Raw genomic sequence first — 23,265 nt, forward strand, 5'->3', positions numbered from 1 at the left:
TTAATGTCAACACTATAGCCATTCCTGAAAAAAAAAAAAAAATAAATAAAAACATTCATTAAAGCACAAAACTATCACGTCCTAATAATTCTACAGGGCGTTTCAAAAAAAGTGGACTGTTTGAGCAGCCTGGTGTTCTTTCGTTTCTAATGCTGTACCCTTCTCTCTTGCAGGTTATGGAGGTGGTATGCCATTTCTAACAAATAGTCAGTAGGACCCCACATCAACTATGGTGTTCACAGTGGAACAAAAAAGTGGAAAGCGTGACTGGTTTGAGAAAAAAAAAATCCTATGTCGATACTGTCAGTATTACAATGTTCACACCTCGTCGACCGAGAATTAACAGGGTCTATCTGACATTTCATTCAAATTTAGAAGTCCATGTAGAAGGGCAACAGAGGAAACTAAGTAAGGCCAAAAAAAAAAAAAATGTTGCATTGGCGTAACCCGCCCGACCCTAAAAATTTCGCTGACCCTACGTTTTTTTTTGTTTTTTTGCTATCGAAAAATTTTGCTGACCCTATTTTATTGCTATTTTTGTTGTTTTGCTATCGTTTAAGTATCTTGTTGATTGCGATCGCAAAAACCCGGAAGTGTTTCGGACAGAACCCGCCGACAAAAAGGGTGGTACTCGAGCCGGGGGAGATTTTGGAGGGATTTATTAGGAAAAAAAAAAAAAAAAAAAAAAAAAAAGATCCCGACCGACCTACCCTATTTTTCAGTGACCCGTTACGCCAATGCAACATTTTTTTTTTTGGCCTAAGATTATTTTATGTAACCTTTATATGTACCTGTTATGTTGTACTTCTTCCAGCTGCTCCCGTTTGGGGTCGCCACAGAAGATCATCCGTATGATCCGCATAGTGATTTGGCACATGTTTTACGCCGGATGCCCTTCCTGATGCAACCCTGGTCGCCTCTTACGCCACAGGGATATGGTACACCTATTTTAACCGGGGTATACACCGGCCCAGTATACTGGTACTCATTTCGCCGACCTCGGAAGGATGACAGGCTGAGTCAACCCCCTGGTGTATTAATTCAGTGGCCCAACGGGGCTTGAACTCAGGACCTTTTGGATCCCAAGCCGCTGCCCTAACCACTGTGCCAACACCAGGCCCCTCCACCCCAAACCCCTCAAAACACTGGCACCAACTCCAGGCATGGCCCATACAACTGCACGGGCCTCAAGACTATGAAAGTACTCAAGGATCCTGAGGATCAGTGCTTGGGAATCAACTCCCGTCACCAGTGTCTACCAGGTCCAAAGGCACTGGAGCTGTCTCGCAACCCGCCTTGCGATGTTTCCTGGTGCAATGCACGAGCACCTCACGGGGTCTGCACCCATCATAAGGACATAGTCAGTGGCCCAACAGGTCGTCATGCGATCTGAAGAATGGCTAGGTCCCCGGGAAGCGAGGCACCGAACTGCTGAAGGACGTACGGGTCGGACGCATGATCAAATAGGAGTGTGGAAAGCCATTGGCAAAATCTAACACGCCTGGCCTTCAGCAAGACCAGGTCACCACGAGCTCGAAGCTGCCCAATTGGCGAGGAGCACAAGGGGAGAGGAGGAGGAGATCGGGACCATACTCTGTGCAGAGCGTTGGTGCTGCTTAAGCAGCTTCCCTGGCTATTCGGCACAATCCTGGATGGGTCGCCACTCCGACAGTATACCAGCATGCTGGCACCCATTTTGCCGACCTCAGAAGGGTGACAGGCCGAATTAACCCCACCTGGTGTTAATTCAACAGAGAAGCGGGATTTGAACTCAGGACACGAGGATCCAAAGCCCACCACCCTAACCATTTGGCTAACACCAGGCATATAAAGTGAGAAAAACCATGGGATCTAGCCCAAGAGTACAGCCTTAGGTGTACCACCTGGAGCACTTTAGCGATCTACAGAGCACAATCGAGACGCTGGATTGCGAGGTCCCAGGCCATGGGTTCCGATCACAACTCACCAAAGGAGGTCTTTGCTATGCTCCACTAGTCCTCAAAAAAACGCAGTCTCGTAACCCCAGGTCCTCCACCTCCGCCCCACCCCTCAACACGAAGGCATCAGTCCTCTTCCCACACCCATCACAGTCACAAGTCAAACTCACTTTCCCAAAATATATGCAGAAAAGGTGACACTAACTGACCCGAAACCAATGATCTTACTTGCTGATGCATGTATACACACGGTTAAAAGTAAAAAATGACCTCGGACAAAGGTCTTTAAGAAGGATATGGGTTTAAGCACTGCTTGAGAGAATGCCAACCCCCTCCACACTTCAAGCCTTCTCCAGCTTCATTGAAAATGACACCAAGGAGAACAATCTCACAATCAAAGCTTTGCTCCTTGGAGACAATGCAACTGCCCATCCTGCACAAATAATCCAATGTTTTGCCACCCCTTAGACAACCCTCCATGCAGAAATTAATTATGTAGTCCTGGCACACCAACGCAATCATCCAAGCCTGAGGATTTGACCTCCATATGACAGGAAGCTGTGGCTTGAGGTAGTCCTTTAGCACTTGTGGGTTTTCTGAGTGGTGCAGTAGGAGCTTCATTTTTGGAGAACTTAACATTTGAATGCACAGTCGATGTCGCGATTCCATGAATACGTCCAATTTGCATTGTTCTTTCGCCACGCCAATGTCTTTTAATAACTGCACTGCATATCTAACTGCACCATTGAAGTTGCACTCTGTCGCTGCTTCTCAATACGAGGTGTGGTTGGCGAAGCACTTGCGGTCTCTTCGCACTCATTATGCACGATGTGGGGTTTAACATCGAATGCTCTCAGCTCAATTTATGAAGAAAGATGCAATGCAAATTGCATAGGTATTGCTTTACACAATAGATCACTCTCGTTTGTAGAATGATCGTCCCACGAAGAGATACATAACTAAGAGAAGTTTGGATTAATTTGAAGCGACTTTTACTTTTTGGAATCAACACACACAATAATATATTTATTTATATATATATATATATATATATATATATATATATATATATATATATATATATATATATATATACATATATACATATACACACACACACACACACACACACACACACACACACACACACACACACACACACACACACACACACACACACACACACACACACACACACACACACACACAACCGGTCAAAAGTTTAGAACACCCCCGTTTTTCCAGTTTTTACTGAAATTTAAGCAGTTTAATGTTTCCATGTACTCTGAAATTAAAGCACAAACCAAATAAGCAATTGCAGATAAAAAATGAAATCATGGAATCGTTTTGTTGAACAAAATTTAATCTAATTTTTTGACTCAAAGCAGCCAACTTTTGCAGGTATAACAGCCAACATACTCGTGGCATTCTTTCTTCAATGAAAATCACATATTGTTTGGAAAGTTCTTCCCAACACTACTGCATAAGTTCCCACAAATGTGTTGCACTTGTTGGTTGCTTTGGTTTCACCCATTTGTCCAGTTCATCCCAAACCAACTCGATGGGGTTTAAGTCTGGAGACTGTGCTGGCCACTCTATGATTTGAAGCCTACTGTCTTGTTCTTTTCTTCTAAGGTAGTTCTGGTATAGCCTGGAGGTATGTTTTGGGTCGTTATCTTACTGTAGGATGAACCCCTGACCAACTAAGCGTAGACCAGAGGGTATTGCATGGTGCTACAAAATGCTGTGGTAGCCCTTTTTGTTTAGGGTGCTCGTCACTCTGTGCAAGTCGCCAACTCTGGATCCAGCAAAAGACCCCAGTTCATCACGCTTCCTCCTCGATGTTTGACAGTTGGTGCCACACACCGAGGAAACATCCTTTAACCTACTCGACGGCATACAAAAATCCTGCGCGATGAACCGAAGATTTCAAATTTTGATTCATAGATCCATAAGACCTTCTTCCAGTTTTCAGTCATCACTGGTGGTGCTTCATGGTCCAGGCAAGCCTCTTTTTCTTATTTTGCCATCTTAGAAATAGATTTCTTGTCAACCTGTCAACCTGTCAAACCTGCAGCTCGAAGTCTTCTATTCACAGTTGAAACTGAGACTTCCTTACTTCGACCAGTGTTAAGCTGTGCTTGAAGCTGCTGTCCTGTGAGCCACCAATCACGCAAGCTGTTGACTCTCAGAAAGTTATCTTCTGATTGTCTTGTGGCTTTGGGTCTGCCAGACCTCTTCGTGTCAGAGTTTCCTCCAGTTTCCAAGTGCCTTTTGATGGTGTGGGAAACTGTACTCACTGACACCTTGGCTTACTTTACAATTTCTCTTATGGAAAGACCTACACTTTTAAGGGTTATAATGGTCTGTCTGTCTTCCTTTGGTAATTGTCTTTTTCTCACCATTATGATTGCAATATACTACCTCCTGCAGTGCAATATTGTCCAAATAATGCTTCAGAAGGTGTTGCAACACAGGTTGTTCCAACACTGCTTTTATACAGACAGAGGGTTTGTAACTAATCAATAAAAGTTGGGACACCGGCAGGAATTGTTTGCATCAACTTTCAAGGCTTAATTTACTTTCATTGCTGCAGAACAGCTACAGTTGCTAACCCATGACTTGTTCCCTGAAAAGGGCCGTTTTTAACAACTGAAATTTATATTATTTTTCAGTTTTTGTTAACCTAAACTTTTTTTAACCTCTGGCAGTTTACCGCTTAGCTTTGTACCATTTCAAATTATTCACTGGACTTGAACTGCCTAAATTTCAGTAAAAACTGAAAAATGGTGGTGTTCCAAAACTTTAGACTGGTAGTGCGAGTGTGTGTACACACATGTAGGCCTGTCATGTTACAACTTGAGAATGGATGAACCAATTTCAATAAATCGAACTACGGTGGATTCAGGGAACTCCCAGGAAGGTTTGCGATGTTTTTTTTTTATGGGTACATGGGTAAACATGGTAAAACTGCAAATGCCAACTTGCAACGCTGGTTATCCCTGCACTCAAAATCCTTTTTCTTCTTGTCCTATTGATTAGCCATCACAGCAAAGATTGATATTTCCATCAGCAAAGCGACAGGTCATTTACTCTAATATAATTGAAATCATGCCACCGACTATTTACTCAAGAACATAAATTTTACACAAGTTATTTCTCTTTATTCCCTCCGCCACCAAAGATAAATGGAGGTTATGCTTTACATCCTTGTTTGTCTGTATGCAGGAAATCTCAAAAAGTTAGATTCAGACAAATTAATGCGATTTTGGTGAAGAATCAGATCAAGACAGCACTTCAAAATCCGAATCGATTCTCAAATTTTAATCGCCCTAGGTGTGTGTATGTGTATGTGTGTATATCTACCACCCGTTTTTGTCTGACTCTCTCCTCCCCCCTAAGCCATGCATTGCATGACTGCGCCAAATTGTGGGCAGCGTCGTGGGACGTTATCATCAGAGCACCCCTTCTGCGCAACGTACCAATGATGGGCCGCTTTGCTCCCAGCCAATCACTCTGCTCCTTTCTGGTCAATCCCCAGGGCACCTTTACCATTCCCTACACAGCCGCAAGGAGGGTTAACCGAGCTGGGCACAGAATGCATGGGGCATTTGTTCAAAAGGCCCGCTGCAGGCCCTACCTTAACGTGGGAAGACATAAAAATCATGACAGGCATCGCACATTGCTGGAATCTGTAAACTGACAACACAGCCTTCTTCAGAACATTAAACAAAATTTAAAAATGAAATAAATAAATTAAAAAAAAGCTAGGCCAACTTCTCTCCAAGATGTTCCTGCTTCCAGAAAATGATCCTATCCCCTGTACACACAAATTATAATGTGTGTGTATGTATGTATGTATGTATGTATGTATGGATGTATGGATGAATATATATATATATATATATATATATATATATATATATATATATATATTGAAAAGCAAAAGAAACTTACCACTTGTTTGAAATGTAATAAAATTGCAACAGTTCAAAATAAAACAAACCAACAATTGCTAATTGAAACATTGGCATATCAAGTTTTTGACCAAGATACACCATCTCATAAGTTTGTTCTACAATACAGAACAGCACAGGGTGCAATGTCAGTCCCCTTTCAATAGCGTGTGTGGCCACCATTGTTTTGGATGCAGGCAGTGCATCGTCGGCACATACTGCCTACCAGTCTTTGGATGGATTGCTGCTGGATTCTGTCCCACTCAGTCCTCAATGTCTGAAGCCATCTGACTGAGGACCATCTGCCCATCCTGCCTTGTAGTGGTGACTCTTGGCCTCCCTGATCGAGGTCTGTCATCTGCAGAGTTGTGGAGGGTGTCTCTGTCCACCAGGGCCGATATCGTCTGGTGTGAACAGCCAAGGCGACCTGCCACCTCACGGTAGCTCAATCCGCCTTGCAGTTTGCCCAAGGAACACTGCCGTTGATCCCTTGACAATCGTGGCATGTTGATTGAAATGCCCATTTTGCATTGACTGAGTTATGCCGAAAACCGCATATTTTTCAAGGGCATGACCCCCCCCCCGACATTTTACCCCAACTGGTGACATGTGTTATGACGTCATTGTGTCACAAGATTGGGCATTAAATTCTGAACATTTTGGTGCTGGGTTCATGTAAAGCAGACAAGAATTGACCACGTTATGACAAAAACCGCATATTTTTCCAAGGTCGTGACCCCCCCTGACCTTTGACCCCTAACCGGTAACAAGAGTATGGGCGTCATTGTGTCATATTGCATATCACAAGATGAGGCGTTGAATTCTGAACATTTTGGCATTAATTGCATGCAAATTGAATAAAAATTGACCGTGTTATCGTAAAAAGACGATTTTGACCTTTTCGTGACCTTGACCTTTGACTCCGAACGATCCCAAAATCGAATCGAATGCTTCCTGGATATTAACCAATCATCCCACCAAATTTCATGCAATTCGGTTTAATAATGTTTGAGTTATACGAATCACAAGATTACAAATAAATAAATAAATAAATAAATAAATACATGCCGACCAAAACATAACCTTTCGCAGAATGCGAAGGTAAACATGTTTTTTGAATTTTTTTTTTTCACAAATTAAATAAAAAGCTGAAATGTCTTGCATAAATATGTATTCAACCCCTTTGTTATGACATTCCAAATTGAGCTCAGGTACATCCAATTTCCTTTGATCATCCTTGAGATGTCTCAACAGCTTGAATAGAGTCCAACTGTGGCCAACTCAAATGATTGGACATGATTTAGAAAGAAACACCTTTCTATTTCAGGTCCCACAGTTGACAGCGCATGTCAGAGCACAAACTCTACCATGAAGTCCAAATAAGTCTCCAGAACTCCGAGATAGAATTGTGAGAAGACATAGATCTGGGGAAGGGTATAAAGCAATTTCTAAAATGTGGAAAGCTCCCAAGAGCACAGTGAGCTCAATCATTAAGAAAGGAAAAGAATACAGAACTACCCAGACTCTTCCTCGAGCTGGCTGTCCAACCAAACTGGGCAACTGGGAAAGAAGAACCTTGGTCAGGGAGGTGATCAAGGACCCAGTGACCACTCTGACAGAACTGGAGTTCCTTTTCCTGAGATGGGAGAACCTGCCAGAAGGACAACAATTTCTGTAGCATTTCAAAAATCTCGGCTTTATGGGAGAGTGGCCAGACGGAAGTCACTCCTGAGGGAAAAAAAAATAAAAATAAAAAAAGGGCACGTGAAAGACTAGAGCAGGAGGTAAAAGATCCTGTGATTTGACGAGACAAAAATTGAACTCTTTGGCCTGAATGCAAAGCACTACATCTGGTGGAAACCAGACACAGCTCATCACCCATCTAACACCAACCCACCCATGAAGTAAGGTGGTAGCAGCATCATGCTATGGGGATGCTTTTCAGCAGCAGGGACTGAAGGACTTGTAAGGATACAGGGAATAATGAATGGAGCCAAATAGAGAGAAATCCTTGAGGAGAACCTGCTTCAGAGTGCAAAAGACCTGAGACTGTAGTTAGGATTTACATTTCAACAGCACAATGAGCCCAAGCATATAGCAAAAGCAACACTGGAATGGCTTCACAACAAGAATGTGAAAGTCCTTGAGTGGCCCAGTCCAGGAAAGGCTTAAAGATTGCAGTTCACCGATGCTCCCATGTCCGTGCCATCCCTACATAGGTAGTCAAGAGTTCCTGAGAAGTCTAGCGACTACCTAATAAAACAGAAAAATATGGTTGCTCGGTGTTTGTCATTTAACCACGATGTGTGCCGTATCGAGTCACCCAGTGGGGTGGGAGTAGGTACGAGTCAGCTGTGGAGATGTCTTACAAGATTGTACTGGACACATGACAGTGCAAGTGCTTTACTGACCACCACCTGGAGGAGTGAGTATTACTTTCCCACAGAGCGAGGGTGTTTAATGCATGCATCATCCTGGTACTCCTTGCCTCATTTATTTCCTGGGATTCATGCATGCTAATGTTTTGAATCAATCAAACAAAGAAAAGGTTTACCATTTTCACGGTATTTAATGCACAAAATTATACCGTACAAACATCCACCAGGTTGTATTTACAGCATTTACATCACAAGCAATATCCACCCAAAAGGAGAGAAAACTGATAATTAAAAGAAATAAAATATATTTCAGAAAAACAAAAAAAATTTCCTCTCCCAACATTTTCTACAGCCAATGTGGTCAGTAGAAGCTCAGAGTAGACCTGAGAGTATCTAAAATCCCAAAGCTTCCAGAGCCCTCAAGCAAGCCACGACCCCATGTCCTCATGGCTTTGCACTTGCAGCATCTGGGAGGGCATGTACCCTTTTCTTTGATGTCCAGACACACCCTTTAACATTAAACAAACATTGACAGCATCCAAAAAAAACAAGAAGCGAATACTTCGATATCACGTGGCTGGGGGCAGTATAAGGTTAAGAATGATGAAACATTTTTACATTTATAAAACTTAAATGTAGACACGGTAAATTAGCATGCATGATGGGAAGAGATGTGACGGACAAATTTCTACTTGTATCCCTCAGATCAAAGGGATGTACGCGGCCATAAGTGTAACAGAAGACAGGACAGAATAGCCAATTATATAACAGCGCGATGTCGCCGCGCTGGAACAACCACTTCTGTCACCCAAAAAAAAAAAGAGGAAGAAATCACCTCCACATGACGTTTTAAAAACACTTCTGGTGAAAAACAATGAAGAACGAGAGTTACAACGCTGCGCATCAACAACAAACAGAACAGGAAGATGATCACTTCCTGCTCAGAAAATCAACTTCCGGCATCACGCAGAAAACGATTCAGCACAAAAAACGTCGCTCTTCCGCATTAACCCCGCCCACAATTCACCCGGCAATCTCCGCCCACAATTCACCCGGCAATCCCCGCCCACAATCCAGCCGGCAATCTCCGCCCACAATTCACCCGGCAATCTCCGCCCACAATTCACCCGGCAATCTCCGCCCACAATTCACCCGGCAATCCCCGCCCACAATCCACCCGGCAATCCCCGCCCACAATCCACCCGGCAATCCCCGCCCACAATCCACCCGGCAATCCCCGCCCACAATCCACCCGGCAATCCCCGCCCACAATCCACCCGGCAATCCCCGCCCACAATCCAGCCGGCAATCCCCGCCCACAACTCACCCGGCAATCTCCGCCCACAATTCAGCCGGCAATCTCCGCCCACAATCCAGCCGGCAATCCAGCCAGCAATCCCCGCCCAAAATCCACCTGGCAATCTCCGCCCAAAATCCACCCAGCAATCTCTGCCCAAAATCCACCCAGCAATCCCCGCCCAAAATCCACCTGGAAACCCCGCCCACAATCCACCCGACAATCCCCGCCCACAATTCACCCGGCAATCTCCGCCCACAATTCACCTGAAAATCTCCGCCCACAATCCAGCCGGCAATCCCCGCCAAAAATCCACCTGGCAGTCTCCGCCCAAAATCCACCTGGCAATCTCCGCCCAAAATCCACCTGGCAATCTCCGCCCAAAATCCACCTGGAAATCCCCGCCCACAATTCACCTGGAAATCTCCGCCCACAATCCAGCCGGCAATCTCCGCCCACAATCCAGCCGGCAATCTCCGCCCACAATCCAGCCGGCAATCTCCGCCCACAATTCACCTGAAAATCTCCGCCCACAATCCAGCCGGCAATCCCCGCCAAAAATCCACCTGGCAGTCTCCGCCCAAAATCCACCTGGCAATCTCCGCCCAAAATCCACCTGGCAATCTCCGCCCAAAATCCACCTGGCAATCTCCGCCCAAAATCCACCTGGAAATCCCCGCCCACAATTCACCTGGAAATCTCCGCCCACAATCCAGCCGGCAATCTCCGCCCACAATCCAGCCGGCAATCTCCGCCCAAAATCCACTTGGCAATCTCCGCCCACAATCCAGCCGGCAATCTCCGCCCAAAATCCACCTGGCAATCTCCGCCCACAATAAGTGTGACAGAAGACACAGGACAGAATAGCCAATTATATAACAGCACGATGTCACCACGCTGTAAAAAAAGTACAGAAAGCACACCCAGTGACAGCACATAAAGCTGACAGCATCCAAAAAATGCCCCGACGGGCCAACAGCACCCCCCCCTCCAAAAAAATGCCTGGACGGGCCGACAGCACCCCCCCCAAAAAACGCTCTGACGGGCTGACAGCACCCCCCCCAAAAAAACGCTCTGACGGGCCGACAGCACCCCCCCCCAAAAAAACGCTCTGACGGGCCGACAGCACCCCCCCCAAAAAACGCTCTGACGGGCTGACAGCACCCCCCCCCAAAAAAGAAAAACGCTCTGACGGGCTAACAGCACCCCCCCCCAAAAAAACGCTCTGACGGGCCGACAGCACCCCCCAAAAAAAACGCTCTGACGGGCTGACAGCACCCCCCCCCAAAAAAGAAAAACGCTCTGACGGGCTAACAGCACCCCCCCACCCAAAAAATACGCTCTGACGGGCCGACAGCACCCCCCAAAAAAACGCTCTGACGGGCTGACAGCACCCCCCCCCAAAAAGAAAAACGCTCTGACGGGCTAACAGCACCCCCCCAAAAAAACGCTCTGACGGGCCGACAGCACCCCCCAAAAAAAACGCTCTGACGGGCCGACAGCACCCCCCCCAAAAAAAAACGCCCTGACAGCACCAAAAAAATGCCCCGACGAGCCGAAAATACCCCAAAAAATGCCCTGACGGGCTAACAGCACCAGAAAAAAAATGCCCCCCCCCCAAATGCCCCGACGGACCAACAGCACCCAAACAAAATGCCCTGACCGGATGAAGTCCTTTTGGGAGCAAGTGAACAGTGAAGGTTGTAAAATCGTATTGGGGGAGAGGGGGAAGTGCACGTGGTTGGTCACAAAATGGATCAAATGTAATTTGGACCACCCGAAGTGTCCACACAGTATATTACACAGTATACCACACAGCATACCACACAGCATACCACACAGCATACCACACAGCATACCACACAGCATACCACACAGCATACCACACAGTATACCACACAGCATACCACACAGTATACCACACAGCATACCAAGGTTCGTCCTTCACGAGATTTCAAGGTACAAACGAGGGAACTCAATGAGCGGCTAATGGAGCGACAGTTGGGATCGTTTTTCAGGGACACGTTTCAAGACCATTCGCCTTTTAAAACGAGCCGAACACCCACAGGAGGATCCACCACGACTGTGTTCCCATTATTCATCCCGTTACCCCCATTCTCGCTCATTATCATTATGTCAACCTGGCGCCGCTTTAAATTCTAACGACGCTTCGCATTAGCACGAGGTGACCTCCGCGATAATTAGTTCCCGTAATGGAAGCAGGTGGACACAATTGCGCGGCAAATCGTGAGCGAACAAAGGAAGAGAGAGGGGGAGGGTGGGGGAGACGTCCCTTTCATGAGGGTAAAACCAGGAGGTCCGCAGAGCGCTCGCCCGTTTTACCTGAGACTCGCGCCGAGGAAGCCATCGCACGACCCACCAGGAACGTGAGCCAAAGGCCCCGTGTGGTAACAGGAGCGACAAAGTTCAACAAAACTACACAGGCCATGAGATGCCGAACGTGCCCCGCCACTCCCTCTCACGATCGTGTTTACAAGATCGCCTGCTGATTGCTCGGGCCTCAACTTCCTCGATTCAAGATCTACGTGAATCTATATAAACCGCGACAATAATCGGCGTGAGTCCGATAAATCATCGGCCCTTTCGCCGGGTTGTCAGTTGAAAAAAAATCATTGAAAAAAATCTGCATCAGGTTGAAAGAAAAAAAAAGTTGAAAAAAAAATCAGTTGAAAAAAAAATATATATATATATATAGCATATTTTGTTGAATTTACACCCTGAGGGATGACTCAACGTGTTTTGAGTACCTTCTGAGGTCAGCAAAATGAGTACGAACTTGCTGGTAACATGGACATTGTGATTGCATCAGCGGCACAGCTGCTGTGCCCCCAGAAAATGATGCAACCAATTATTAGCCACAGGCTGCATCCAGATAAATAAATAAATCCAACCTGGTAACCAAGTTTTGTCTGAATCTGTCCATAACCTTTTGAGATGTCATGCAATTTGTCGTTTTTGCCTTTTCACTCAATGGTGAAGAATCACTTAAAAAAAAAAAATTGGAGTATCCAGATCCTGATCCAGATCTTCACCGAAATGTAATCGTTTGGTCCTTATCAGATACCTGTACACAACGTGGCAAAGAAAGGAGAAGAATGACGACGACAATGTCATAGCCCCATAGCAGCAAGTCTGGCCGGTCCCAGGAGGGCAACGTCAGGCCACATACAACTAACAACACGGACTTCGGGACCCACCTCCAGCCACCCTACTGCAGCCTCTCCCCGCCGACTCCTAACTCGACTTGGTTCATCATCTCGACTCAAACGCTGCCACGATGACACCATCGACGACAACTCCAGAATGACAAGAATATCCTCCAACGATGACTTCAATGGCCAACTCATCCATAATGACCTCAAAAACACCAATCTCCACAATAATTACACTGGTCTACAAAGAAATTTAGGCACGCATGAAAATAGGTGTTCTCACCGAATTTTGGGGTGCTGATTTCAGATACCAAATCCATTTTCACTCATCACCTCGAGTTTTTGAGATATACATGTATACATATAGCCCTAGACCCCAAAAAAATCTAAATATTTGAGTAATACACTGCATAAATAGATGTTTTAGACTAATTTAGGGATACTGAACTCAAATTAACACTTTGGCAAGCCGATGACGCTACTTGCGTCATCCAAAAAACTCCGTAGGTCAAACATGTGCATTGTGCGGCTGGGAACGCCAGCAACTTACTGGTGGTGAGAGGGTGGTTAGTGCTGCTCTACAATTATCTGGTAGGATGATTCTTTTCTATAAAGTAGCTGGGTTTTTAATTTTTATTTTATACTATAGAAAAATCATTTCATGGGAATGCTGCGGTATTTATTCCCATTGGCCACTCAGTTCATTTGAAGGAGTCATATGACAATATGGAGCTCCTTCTGGAAGCTGTCAAGTACCAGCAGCACCAGTGGAGCCTCTGTGGGGACCTCAAGGTCTTTGGGCTCCTTATGGGTATGCAGGCAGGCTTCACAAAGTACTGCTGCTTTCTCTGTCTCTGGGGCAGTCGGGCTGTGTTCAAGCACTACACGCAAAAGGACTGGGGGTCTCGGAGCACTTTCATTCCTGGGGAACACAGTGTCCAAGAAAATCCTCTGGTGGACATGAACAAGGTGCTTCTTCCCCCTCTTCATATCAAGCTTGGCCTCATGAAGAATTTCGTGAAGGCCATGGACAAGGATGGCGCTGCCTTCCAACACCTGTGCACTCTGTTCCCAGGTCTCAGTTCTGCTGAGCTCAAGGAGGGCATCTTCGTCGGACCTCAGATCAGGGAGGTGCTGAAGGATGAGGTATTCGAGGAGAAGCTCACCTTGAAGGAACTGAGAGCATGGGATGCATTTAAGTCAGCCTGCCATGGCTTCCTTGGTAACACACGGGCACGAGATTACCAAATGCGCGTCGAGAAGTTGTTGCAGGCTTATCAGGATATGGGGTGCCGAATGTCTCTTAAGATTCACTTTATCTACTCCCACCTCAACTTCTTTCCCTGAACCTCGGAGCAGTAAATGACGAACATGGGGAAAGGTTCAACCAAGATATTACTAAGATGGAGAGCAACTACCAAGGCAAGTGGAACCCCAGCATGATGGGGGACTTCTGCTGGATGCTCCTGCGTGACATCCCCAAGGCAAAGAAAAACCAGATCCTCCAAAAAAAAACTCACTTCTGACTGTCTGTAGTACTATGATGTGTGTATATGCTTATATCCAAGTAACAGTAATATTTAGTTATGTCAGTGTTCTGTGTCTATGTTTTGTTTCGTTCTGTAATATGCCATTTGAATATATGAAATAAACACATTATATTATAAATATATGCATTATATTTAAAAAAATGGGATATGTGAAAGCAAAAAAACTAGAAGTGATAGAGCAAAACTGTTCAGAAATTTGAATTCAGCATATCAAAATTAGTCAGAAACACCTATTCACATGCTTGCCTCAGAATTTTTTATTTTTTTTGTAAACCAGTGATCTCAATGATCGTCTCTGCCTTTCCAAGCACTATCTTTTTTATACTCCCAAACCCCGAGCAACATGTTTTTGTTTTGTTTTTTTGGATGCATTGTCAAGGTTCATGGAAGAGCTAAAGCAGAAGGGAATGGAACGATTTGGAAAGGGCGAAACACCAACAACAAAGTAGAAGTGAGAGTGAGATCAAGGGCAGGGGGGCAAGAAGGACACGTAGGGGTGAACAAGCTGCACACAAGCTCAATGAAACACAGCAAGAAGAGAAAGGGGGAAGCATGTATGAAACAGAAAAGGAACAAATCAACCGACAACCAACAAACTTCCGGTTCGGGATTTTTTTTTTTTGCACGTGCTGGTGAACATCTGAGCTCCTAGTTTCCACCTCACTAAAGCCGTTTTCCGAACTGGATTTGTCATGTTTTTAGCTTATCTGAAATTCCATTCCAGATAAGGTATTGTTATCATGCGCTGCCCGTCCATGCATCTGTCCGTCTCCTTGTTTCGACTTCTCCAGCCAAACCACTGGGCCGATCTGTCTGGAATGTTGTGGCAACGTTCCTCTCCTGACTGGTAACAGTAGTTGCAAAGCTCATTTCAGTCACATGACTTTAAGCATGTCAAAATGGCCGACTGAGTAAATTTCTTCAAAAATCTTCTTCAGACCCCCCAGTCAGAATGCAATCAAATTTGGGTTACAAGATTAGGCCAGAGCAAGGATGTCAAATTGTGAAGGTCATTCCGATAACCCGACTAGAAATGTGTCAAAATGGTGGACTTGGTAAAATATTTGGAAAAATCGTGTAAATTCCTTCAAACATTTTCATCACCAGACCCACCAGTCAGAATTCTACCAAATTTGGATTCCAGCATTAGGCCAGGGCCCAGATAAGCTACAGGTCCAGTGGTCCTATTTTTATGTTGTGGCTTCATCAAGGTGTTTCTGTTCTATCCCATGCAATATTTCATGTCAATTCATTCGTTGGTTGTGCTATTCATTTTGTGTTGTTCAAGGCCTGACGTGACCTTTCCCTGGATAGAAAGTGTATCTTGCTATCTCGATTATATTCCGGATATATTCCCAGGTATCTTGCATCTATCTCCTCAACACTGAACAATTTGCAATCGTTGCTGCAAAAAATCAAAACGAGCAAAAAAACTATTTTTCACTCCATAATGACAATCATTTCTACTTGAATTTCCTTCCGCTTCTGGTTCTACATTCCTTCCCCACCCCCCTTTTTTTTCTTCAAACAGAATCGACATTACATTTAAACACATTTTTCTTTAAAAATATTTTAAATCGTTGAAAAATGCATTTCAACCCTTGTATCTCCTTCAGAAATGCTTGTGTTTTCCTTCTCCACCAGTATATTATTGCGGACCCGGGATCGGGGCGAGAAGACCACAGGGTCTCAAAGGGGCAGGGGGAGGTGGGGAGGTAAGTTATCTCGGGTTCCCAACAGACTCTCCAGAATTGCAGGCCATCACACACAGATAACTCTGTGACGCGGCGGATCGCTAATCGACCGTGAACGCCAATAACTCAACCAGGTGATTTCGGGTCCTCAATCTAATGGAACCAGTTACCTCAAATGGTTGCGTGATCTAATTACCGGGGGACATGCCATCGGTACATCTTGTTCAAACCAGATCAGAGCATAACTGCCAAGGATGTACCGGCTCGGAATCAGATCGTTGGAGGATAACGTTCCCGGAAAAGCTAGGATATGGACCATGCTGGACCAATGAAGGAAAAGATGAAAATGAGCTGGGAACATTTCTATGTAAAGCATTTATTTACAATCAGGCAAGGAAAGACACATGGCACAGTGAATGGAATTTATTATTATGTGCAGCAGATATAGCAAGGAATTTGTGGGGTGCGACAAAAGGCAAGTAAATTACAAAAGCAGACTTATCTCAAAATATCTTCCACAATTTTAACTTATGCTACGACAGGTGCCATCACATATACACACACACACACACACACACACACACACACACACACACACACACACACACACACACACACACACACACACACACACACACACACACACACACACACACACACACACACACACACACACACATAAACCTGATGCAGATTAGTTAGCCAGAAGGAAGGAGAGCAGATGAGAACGAACGGCCTCTCAATACCTGGCGCAGTCGGCCGACCAACGCAACACAGTACGCTTCGGGGGACGCTCCGCTTGAGTGATCCCACCTTAAGAGTTGGCGCGTTACCTCATGCTTAATCACTTTGTCTGGGCTCGTGGAAACGTGTGCTCCGCACTGGTCCAGAAGAACGTCTGTCGCACACCAACCCCGAGTGTAGATGCAGCGACAGGCAGACAACGAGGTGCATTGAAGAGAGGGTGGAGCAGAGAGGTGAAGGAGGGGGTGAGGCAGGCAGGCGAGAAAGTGCAGGGAGAGAGAGAGTGCGGATAGCTTCACGATCCGCCTTTTACAAGTCCCAGGTGAAGGGCGGAGTGACGACCCGTAGCGACGCGCCGTCATCCGAATCATGCCCTTCCATTGGGTCCTGGCCCCGCCCTGCTGGGCTACTGGGGCCGGAAGCGGCCTCATTCATACATCCGGCATGACACAGCCCGTCAGCTGTCAGCTCAGCGCTTGGTCCACCAACCCTCCCCCCACACTTGCAGCGCTGTGTTTTTCCATGTCTTCAACAAGCGATCTTATCTCCCATCCCATGATCTTTACCTCTGTTTGTCAAAGTTGGAAATTTGGAATCAGAATAAGCATCCATCCCCACCCCACTCCCTCAAAAGCTTAATGTCCTCCCTTTCTGCATCCCTCCTCACCACAACCTCTCAATGCTTTCCCCTCGCCCCACCGCCTAAATGCTTCTCCCTCACCCCATCCTCTCAAACACTCCGATGAACCCCACACAAACAAAATCTTTCCCTAGCACTCCTCACACAAACAAATCTCCCCCCACATCCCAAACAATCACACCTTCTTTGCAACTCACACACTCAAACCTTCCACCACACCAAAACTTTCCCGCACACCTAACACACTCAAACCCTCCTTCCACACCCCACATGCTCAAATCTTCATCTGCTCTCCTCACACAAACAATCACACCTTCTTTGCAGCTCACACACTCAAACCTTCCACCGCAACAAAACTTTCCCGCAGACCTAACACACTCAAACCCTCCTTCCACACCCCACATGCTCAAGTCTTCATCTGCTCTCCTCACACAAACAATCACACCTTCTTTGCAGCTCACACACTCAAACCTTCCACCGCAACAAAACTTTCCCGCAGACCTAACACACTCAAACCATCCTTCCACACTCCACATGCTCAAATCTTCATCTGCTCTCCTCACACAAACAATCACACCTTCTTTGCAACTCACACACTCAAACCTTCCACCGCAACAAAACTTTCCCGCACACCTAACACACTCAAACCCTCCTTCCACACCCCACATGCTCAAATCTTCATCTGCTCTCCTCACACTCAAACCTTCCTCCTCACCCCACTCTCCAAAGACCTCATCTTGCCCCCACAAAGCCTCCCCCATCCTGCACATTTCACTGCCTCCTCCACAGCAAGCTCCTCCTGTCTCTAACTGTGTGGACCTCAAACATCTGAGGTCTCCACTCTAACCTGACAGATCACTCAATCCAGATCGCTGCCGATAAACCAGACATCGTTTAACAGAATCCTTCATTCCACGGGATGTCCCTGACTCCGAGTGTCTACTTGGTTGTTGTCTCCTCTGATTTGATAGGTCTGAATCATGCCCCAGCGGCAGAGTTGCACTTAATATCATGAACTCAATTTATCACTTCCCTTGGACTGATCTTACAACTCCCAACCACCAGGAGTACCTCGAGCTACGACTTCCCCTCTGCTCTCGCCTCTTGTTCGTCTGTGTTGTACCGTCCTCCAAACAGTGACGACTCCATCTCCATATCTCTCAGACAACATGGACAAACTTTTAACCACTCATTCCAGCTCTCTCTTCCTCATAAGTGGGGATTTCAGTTGTCACCATGCAAATTAGCTGGGTGTTGGTACCCCTGTCACCAACCACTGAATTTCAGAAAATGACTTCTGTGACTCCATGGGATTAACTCAATCTGTAAACTTTCCAACCCACATTTCTCCCAATGGGAAATCCTCCTTTCTAGACTTGGTAATGACTAACTTTCCAACAAATGTCTCCTGCTCTACCTCTGCTCCAATTGGTTCATCTGATCACGTGCTTGTGACAGTCAACATCTCTCGAGCTATTCTCAGAGTTCTGCCTCAATGCCGGCGAGTCTGGCTGGCATTGAGGCGGTATGTACAGTGTCATCACAGTTGATATAAAAACCTTCCCTTTTCTCCAGCAATCTCATCTCAGATCAGCAATTTGGTTTCAGACTGGGTCACTCCATCTTTGACATGCTGATTTGACTTGCCCAACAATTTAGGTTGTAGGTTTTTAAGGTAGTTGGTTGTAGACAGCAACCTCTCAGGGTAGTACAACCGTTCTGACTTCGGAGCGTTAAAGTGGTGTCTGGAACCATCTTACACTTTTCGTGTCAGGATTGCTGGTCTTACGTTCTCTCTCACTCAAACTATAACTCTTGGGCTAGCTTTCTTCTCTCTTTCTTGCAAACAAACATCACACACTTTTCAAACAAACATACACATTTCTTACTCACTCACTTTCACTCCTCACTTTACATTCTCTCTCTTTTATTTCTTTTTCCTCTCATTTCCCTCAGACAGCCTCCAATTAAATATGATAAAGTCCAAAAAGATAATGGCCCCTAGTTCCCGGCATTATGGAGTGCGAAGAATCTCTGGTGACCTGCCTGTGTCTGCTGCCAACGGGGGAGGGGGGGGGAGGGGGGCTCAGGCAGTAGTAGTAACCTTCCCTCCCAATACACTTGCCATTTGAACCAACATGACTTTTTCAATTCATTTCACCAACATTCATGGTCTTTCTTGGAATCTTTCCTCTGTTGAACATCATCTTGCAAGCTCCTCTCCTCGTATCTTGCTTCTCTCAGAGACCCATTTGTTACATGATGTTCTTGTTAAATCTTTTAACATATCGAACGGCAACCTTCGCTCACGATTCTGCTTCAAAGGAGGAGTCTGTGTCTCCTCCAACATCAACACGCCTGCTGTGTACGCCTTGCGGACCTCGAATCTCCAAACTTTGATGTCACCTGGCCTAGGATTTGCATCCCAACCATCACTATTTTTCTGTTTCACTTACTGCTTTCCCAATTCTACAAACTTGAAAGCTTTCTTTGACTATCTTAACTCTTGCCATGAGGCCATGACATGAGGACATGACATTCGAACACCCTCAAGCAGAATTTCTCTAGTTTGGAGACTTCAATGGACACCACAGGGAGTGATTGAAATCTTCCCACTCAGATGATGGGGGAGTTGAAGCTCTTACAGTTTCCATTCTTTATGATTTGAAACAAATTATCACCTACCCTTCACCTATCCGAGATCATCATGACTACACCACCAATACTTTGGATTTATTTTTCACCTCCAATCCGTTGCATTACAGCTACACAATTTCACCTCCATTTGATTCTTCTGCCCACAATCTTGTGAACATCATTTTACTTTCCACCACTTCTTCTCATCCGACTGCGCCGATGAAACGCCAGTGTTGGCGATTCAATAATCCTGCCTGGACTGGTTTACCAAACTTCTTTTCTGACTTTCCCTGGAAAGACTACTGCCTCTCCTCGGGCGATGCCTCTATCTCTGCCGAATGTATAATTGAGGTTATTGTTGCAGAAATGGAGGCTTATATCCCCTTCTCTTTCAAATCTATCTCTCCTAACAATTCTTGGTTCAATAATTCCTGCTCTGCAGCCATTTATACAAGGGATGCCACATATCGGACATGGAAAAACTCTTCTTACTCCGACTCGCATTCAGCTTTCATATCCACCAGAAATCATTGCAAACATGTTATTCATGAAGCGAAGCATTTCCTTTTTCAAAAGAAATGTGACAACTTCTCATCTTCTTCCACTAATAGATCTTCCTGGTCCTTAGCTAAAAGTATCTCCAACAACTTCTTTCGCTCTACCTTTCCTTCGCTTTTCCGTTCAAATGATACTATCGCCGTCTCTCCGACTGATAAAGAAACTCGTTTTGGTTCTCCTTTCTCCTCAAACTCCACACTGGATGACTCTAACATTCCATCCCCCTCTGATGTTCCCCTCACCAATCCTATGTACCTCCCTCGAATATATTTTCATGCAGTCAATAAAATACTCCTCTCTCTGGCATTAAGCAACGCAGATGGGCAAGATGGCATTCCTCCCCATGTCTTGAAGGAATGTGCTTCAGAACTTGTACGCATGCTTGCTCGTTTGTTTTGTTTTTGTTTAAAAACCCAAACTTTTCCTCTTTCCTGGAAACGTGAATTAGTACAGCCTATTTTAAAGAAGGATGATCGTTCAAACCCTTCTAACTATCGTTATATTGCTCTGAAGTCGACTGCTTCCAAAGTCTTTGAATGTCTTCTCAATTCCCATTTTCTCAAGCAACTTGAATCTCACAGTCTTCTCTCTGACCACCAATACGGCTTTCACAAGGCAAGATCTACAGGTGATATCCTTTCTTACATGACGAATGTCTGGGACTCTTCTTTGAGAGACTTTGGGAAATCCTTTGTTGTAGGTCTTGAATCCTTTGTAAAAAGCCTTTGACAGAGTTTGGCATCAGGTTCTGATGTCCAAGCTTCCCTCTTTCGGGTTTCCTCCTTCACTCTGCTCTCTCATATCGAGCTTTCTATCTGACCGCTCTATCTCCAACCACTCTATCACTGTAATTTTTGATGGTTCAACATCTCCGCTCTTCCCTATCAACAGTGGTGTCCCCCAGGGTTCTGTCCTGTCTCCAACACTCTTCCTTCTTTTTATCAATGACCTTCTTTCTTCCACAAATAACCAAAATGCACTCATATACTGATGACTCAACATTACATTCCTCCATGGCTTTCCCATCTTCCCTCACTCGATCTACATCTCTTTTCATCACAGCCACCTCTTTAAATTCGGATTTGTACAAGATTTCCCAATGAGGAAAATGTAATCAAGTTTAGTTTAATGATTCTAAAACTCTATTTCTTCCCATCTCTCTCTCTCTCGAAAACTCCTTTCAACTCTCCAATATCCTTTGAAAGCTCTATAAATCATGTGATAAATAAGCCTACTAAATATTACTCTGATATCAAATTTATCCTAGAATCCACACATTACGCAAATAGCTAAGTCTGCCTCAAAGAAATTCGGAGTCCTGTTCAGATGTCGAAGATTCTTCTCCTCTGAACAGTTGCTACAACTATATAAAGGATTGATTCGTCCTTGTATGGAGTACTGCTCTCACATCTGGGGAGGTTCCAGCTCCACATAGTTACTGGACAGAATTGAATACAAAGTGATTCGACTTATCAACTCTATCAATTTGACCTCAAAACTTGACCCGCTCAAATGATGCCGCAAAGTGGGCTCTTTCTCTTTTCTACAGATATTAATTCAGTTTCTGTTTGCATGAACTTGCTGATTGTGTACCTCCACCATTAGCGAGACCAAGGAATACTCGACAAGCCACTACACCACATGATTATTGTGTGGCCATTGTCAACTCAAGGGTGGGCCATTACGATGTTTGTTTCTTCCCCTCCACTGCCAAACTCTGGAACTCTTTACCTTCTCATGTCTTCCCAAACACTTATGACCTTCCCCTTTTTAAAATGCAGATTTTTGAACTTCCTCAAAAACTCTTAGATTATTCTCTCTTTCCTTACTTTTCTATCAATGCAGTTCATTTATTTAAGGCCTGGCTCGATGAGGAATATTTAGTCCATGACTGGAGCCTTCAACATAAGACTAAAAAAAAAAATGGATGGAGGTCCTCAGTGCCGGACGTGAGATCAGGACCATTTCTCTGGACATGTCTCATGCTTTGGGTACAGCTTGGCATCCTGCCTTTCTCTCCAAATTCTCTGCCCAATGTCATCCAAGACCAACTCTACACATGGTTTACTAATTTTCTCTACCCTCGTAGCCAACATGTGGCTCTCAACGGAATCCTTTCATCTACTCTCCCTGTCAAGGTTCCCAAGGCAGTGTTCTGGGCCCAGTCCTATTCCTCATCTTCATAAACGATCTGACTTTCTGGAAAATCCCCTTTATTTGCTGATGACTCCACCCTCTGCCGTGACATCCCTCATCCTTCAGACAGGCAGGCTGCAGTGTCTTCCCTCTCTTCGGACCTTGACAAAATCACAAGCTGGTTAAACATATGGAAGATGTCTTTCAATCCTGAGAAATCTCATACTCTCACCCTCTCTCTCCGAAAGGACTGTCTAGCAACCACCCCCCCTACCCCCATCTAATTTCTTTATTATCCTCTTCAGGAAGTTCAGTCATTCAAACTTCTGGGTCTGTCAGCCATGATTCCCCATCTCAGAACATTGGCGGTCAAAGTTCTAGAGCCGAGGGAGGACGTCAATATCATCCTCCTCATCAGGAGAAACTGTCCAGAACCACTCAAAGTCAGAGAATCTCAAACTGTGCCAAGAGGAACACCATGGGCTCACCACATGGACCTTAGTTGGACCATTTCTGACCAAGTCTGCATGAGCATGGCAGAAGGTAAAGGTCACACCTTGGTAAA

At 45.2% G+C, this 23,265-nt stretch overlaps 1 protein-coding gene across 5 annotated transcripts in view; it reads right to left on the reverse strand.

The window, feature by feature from the left end:
* The window catches only part of MSRA (methionine sulfoxide reductase A), a 389,740-nt gene extending 377,638 nt beyond the window's left edge, over window positions 1–12,102 (reverse strand). For all 5 annotated transcript variants that reach the window (XM_085896784.1, XM_085896764.1, XM_085896754.1 and 2 more), the window contains exon 1: window positions 11,912–12,102. In XM_085896784.1, the coding sequence (XP_085752910.1) occupies window positions 11,912–12,017 (106 nt within the window). In that variant the 5' untranslated portion in view covers window positions 12,018–12,102. The remainder of the gene's footprint in view (window positions 1–11,911) is intronic.
* Between the last annotated feature and the right edge of the window lie 11,163 nt (window positions 12,103–23,265).

This window comes from Eptatretus burgeri, chromosome 1 (genome assembly GCF_056783735.1).
Source record: "Eptatretus burgeri isolate ZD-2024b chromosome 1, Ebu_testis_v1, whole genome shotgun sequence".
Lineage (NCBI taxonomy): Eukaryota > Metazoa > Chordata > Myxini > Myxiniformes > Myxinidae > Eptatretus > Eptatretus burgeri.